The sequence below is a fragment of the Bison bison genome, unplaced genomic scaffold (genome assembly GCF_000754665.1).
Source record: "Bison bison bison isolate TAMUID 2011002044 unplaced genomic scaffold, Bison_UMD1.0 scf7180017864473, whole genome shotgun sequence".
Classification (NCBI taxonomy): domain Eukaryota; kingdom Metazoa; phylum Chordata; class Mammalia; order Artiodactyla; family Bovidae; genus Bison; species Bison bison.
Genome location: NW_011495034.1, coordinates 18,983,752 through 18,987,671, shown reverse-complemented (window position 1 = coordinate 18,987,671; position 3,920 = coordinate 18,983,752). Strand labels below are relative to the sequence as shown.

Genomic DNA, 3,920 nt, shown 5'->3' with positions numbered 1-3,920 from the left:
GTTTAAGGACAGTCTTGTTGTGGGGGCTCCAGGTAGGGAGGGCACTTGTGGAGTCACAGAGGACCGTTGTGGGGGCGGGGTGCCTCCAGTTTCTGTCACTGGGGCGTGGAGCTGGGTATGGTGGGGGGGGAGCGCTGGGAGGCCCAGATACCAGGGTATCCCGGCATCAGATACCAGGGTGGCTGTCTGCCCGAGCTGTGCCTCCTACCCCCATCTGGCCATGGGCCCCCAGGCTCTGCTGCAGCCAGACAGGACAGGAGCCAGGGTGCTAGGCCTCTAGTGCTCCATGGAAGGACGCCCCAGAACCGTATTGTCCGAGCTGTTGGCGAGAGGCCCCGAGCCGTGCTGTCTGCTCAGGGCTGGGGCAACCCCTGCCCCCTCCTCAGGGCAGAGCCCACAGGCTCCACCGAGCCCATCCACGGGCCTCAGGCACTGCCTCCTCCAGTCAGGCCAGAGCGCCTTGGGGCCTCTCCCTGCTCTCTGTGGGAAGGCCAAGTGCCCGCTCTTTCCGGGGCAATCGGCGCAGGACACAGACGCTGCCTACAAATCCAGACGGCAGGTGCAGCCTTCACGGGCTCGGCGAGGGCGCCCCTCCCAAAATCAGGTTATCTTTGGCCTGATGACCAGAGGCCCTCAGAGGTCTGAAGCATGGCCTCTGGTGGGGCACACATGGGGCCACCCAGTCTGGTCACTCGTAACACCGCCCCCCAGCACCCCCACACCCACGACGGAGCCAAAACTCATCTGTCACCTCAGCTGCTCCTCCACAGGGTGGAGCTGCCTGTAACGATGCGGATGGGAGACGCAGTGGACAGGAGGGAATTTCAGCCCTAGACACCTGCTTCGTGGGGGCTGTGACTAGACAGCCAGGGACCCCTGGGCAGGCCAGGGTCAGAGGGCAGAAACAGCACAAGAAGCTGAGCAGGGTAGAGACAGGGGAGGCCGCCCAGGGGACAGAGGGGCAGGAAGGCCCCAAGCAGCCTACTCCCCAGCTTCCTAATGCTGCAGGCAGGGTGGGCTGGGGTCTGGGGCCCTCCCACCTGCCTGCTGCCCAGGACAGCTGGTGACCGCCATCTCTAGGATGACGGCCTTAGAGATGGGGCTTGTCAGCTGTTTTTGAGCCTGGGGGTCATAGGGCAGACTGAGGGGCACAGTTGGTCATACCCAGGGTGGTGGTGCCCGGAAATAACAGTGACGTATTCAGCACTGGGCAAGATGGCCTGACAGGGCTGGGCTGCCCACACGGGATACGGAGGCATTTGGTTCCAGGGGCCTGATCTTTGCCACGACCCAGCACCCGGTACAAGGCACAGCACACAGCAAGGCAGACAAGACCGAAACGGACCTGGGCTGGCAGGGTGGCTCCTGTGGCCTGGATGCTTGGCGAGTTCCATGAGACCAGGGGCAGCAACGGAGAGCCAGGTGGGGGACGGGGCTCAGCCACCCCTGCGGGCATTTGGCACTAGGGCAGGTGCCCTGGCTCTCCCATGTACCACCCAGAGCTCTGCCTGTGGGAAATAAGAAGCCCAGGGCTCCTGGCTGCAGGGCAGTCGGGGGCTGCGCTGGGAGTTCAGGGGTCCTGCCTGACCTGGGACCGAGCAGAGCCCGTGTGGGGTCTGGAGGAGCAGAGGGCCTGAGGAGGGAGGAGCTGGAGCCCCCTCGAGGAGTAGCCCCTCTCTTCCCATAGGCACATATGTCTCCCTAGGCAGAGCCATCGTTCAAGGCACAGAGCCACCACCCAAGCACATGGGGTGTCTGCCAGGCTGTGGGTTGGCAGCATCAGGCAGCGAGGCGCGCCCAGGAGAGAGGGGGTGGTGTGTTCACCATCCCAGGCCAGCCAGGGCCTGAGTCAGCAGGAGGAGTCACCCCACCCTTTTCTGCTCAGGTATCTCAGGAGCAAAGCTCCTCCAAGGGCTCTGAGGACTCTTGGTCCAGAGGAGGGGACTAGGTGTGTGTGGGCCAGGCTGTACCCCTCACAGGGCACTCCAGTGTGGTGAGCCTGTCCACGTGCCTTCCTCTGCCCCCTGAGCTGGCGGGACCCCAAAGGCTGCGAACAGACTCTCCTTTTCTTCACCAAGACAGGAGGAGGCTGGGACACTGGCCACAGGGGCTGTGTCCATACCTCTCCCGGGCCTCCTCCACCCCAGGCCTCCTGGGACCCCGGCAGGTTTGCACTGGATTCATCCTGAATTCAAGGCAAAAAAGCATATCCGCTCACACTCCAGAGTGGCTGCCCGAGACCTGGCTGAGGGCAGAAGTAGAGGAACCACCCTGGGCCTGCAAAGGTGGGCTGTGAGGCCCCCACGGCAGTCAACACAAATGCCACTTCCCCTGGGCCTCCCCTCCCCACGGCCTTCCTCCACCGACCTCTGTCCAGGCACCGCGGGACTCGACCTTCCCACCACCCCCCACACACCTCTGCAAGAAGTCAGTCTCAGGAGCATTTGCAGACCTACAAGAGTCGGGGGTGGGGGTTCCCCAGGAGGGTGCTGGGGAGCCCAGAGAAGGAAGGGCTGGCGTCCAGGGGGCAGAGATCCAAGGGGAGGAGGAGGGAGGCAGTGGCTGAGGCCTGAGCACCCTCAGACCCACACATGGCTGGTGGCCTGGTCCCACCCTGGCTTTTTGGTGACGGAGCTGCCCTCAACCAGAGAGACCCCAAGAAAAGCTGAGCAGTGGCTCCCACCGCCCCCACCCCTGCACAGCCTCAGATGATAGGAGTAGACCCCAAGACTTCGAGCGTGAATCATCGCACAGAGCACACACCCACTCCGGCGGCTTTGACCCCACAGCCCTGTCCCCCAGGGAAAAGACCCGGCGACGAAGCAGAGGCTGGCGAGTCGCCCATCGCGGCAGGTGTGGGCACTCGGCCTCCCGACCAGCCCCGTTACCACGTGTTCTGGCGTCTGGGGCCAGGGTGGCCAGAGGGCGCTTCCTGTCCAGCCCCCCTGGTGCCAGCCGCTGGCGCTTCCTTGTCAAGGGCAGAGAGTGGGCTGGGAGGTGGCGGAGCGTGGGCTCCAGGGTGGGCTGGGGCAGCAGGGCGGCAGGCGGCTGGGCAGCGGGCCGGGGCTCAGTAGAGGCCACAGCCCCGAAGGTTTTTGGCGATGATGACGTCCGTCACGGCGTCAAAGACAAACTGGATGTTGTTGGTGTCGGTGGCACAGGTGACGTGGGTGTAGATCTCCTTGTGGGCGGACTTGTTCTTGCTCTCATACTGGGCCTGGATATAAGCCACGGCTTCTGTGAAGGAGTTGGGGCCTGCGGGAGAGACCAGGTCGGCAGCTGGTGAGGCGAGGCCCCCACCCAGGTGCCAGTCAGGCCACAGGCCAGGGAGTGGACACCGGGGGCCCCTTAGTGACTCCCTTGCAGGAGGAACCTAACGACAGCTCAGCGCAATCAACAGCGGGTTATGAAATCCAGTCTGCAGCTCATGTCCAGTTTAAAAACAATGAAGGAAGCGAGAGCGCAGACCTCAGTGGGCCTCACCGGCACTAAGGCTCGGGTGCTGTTTCAGGGAACTCCTGTTTCAACTTTTATAGATGCACCTACAGGTTCCTGACGCAAACAGGCTTCCTTCCTGGGGGTCCTGCCCAAAGAAGCCTGAACCAGCGCTCACAGGGGATCAGAAGTCTGCCAGCCCCTGCAGGCTGTCTTCTGCCAGTGGCCACTCCTTGGAGCAGATGGGTATGCCCTTGGCCACTGCTGGGCAAGCCGGTGGACACTCAGCAGCACCTGCGAGCTGCCCTGGCCTCTTTCCTCTCATCCCCTCCTGCCTCCTTGTCACGTCCACCTTCCAGGGCTGAAGAACTGTCTGGCCCCCCGACTTGCTGCCACACTGCTCTGTGGGGTTTCAGGAGAGCAGCTGCTGTTCAGGGAGGAACAGAAGGGACTCCTGGCTTTGCCTGAAGCCTCCACAGGCCCAG

At 63.5% G+C, this 3,920-nt stretch overlaps 1 protein-coding gene across 2 annotated transcripts in view; it reads right to left on the bottom strand.

The window, feature by feature from the left end:
* Positions 1-6: 6 nt before the first annotated feature.
* Positions 7-3,920, bottom strand: part of GNAO1 (guanine nucleotide binding protein (G protein), alpha activating activity polypeptide O) — a 138,723-nt gene continuing 134,809 nt past the window's right edge. For both annotated transcript variants that reach the window (XM_010861916.1, XM_010861914.1), the window contains exon 7: positions 7-3,255. In XM_010861916.1, the coding sequence (XP_010860218.1) occupies positions 3,068-3,255 (188 nt within the window). In that variant the 3' untranslated portion in view covers positions 7-3,067. The remainder of the gene's footprint in view (positions 3,256-3,920) is intronic.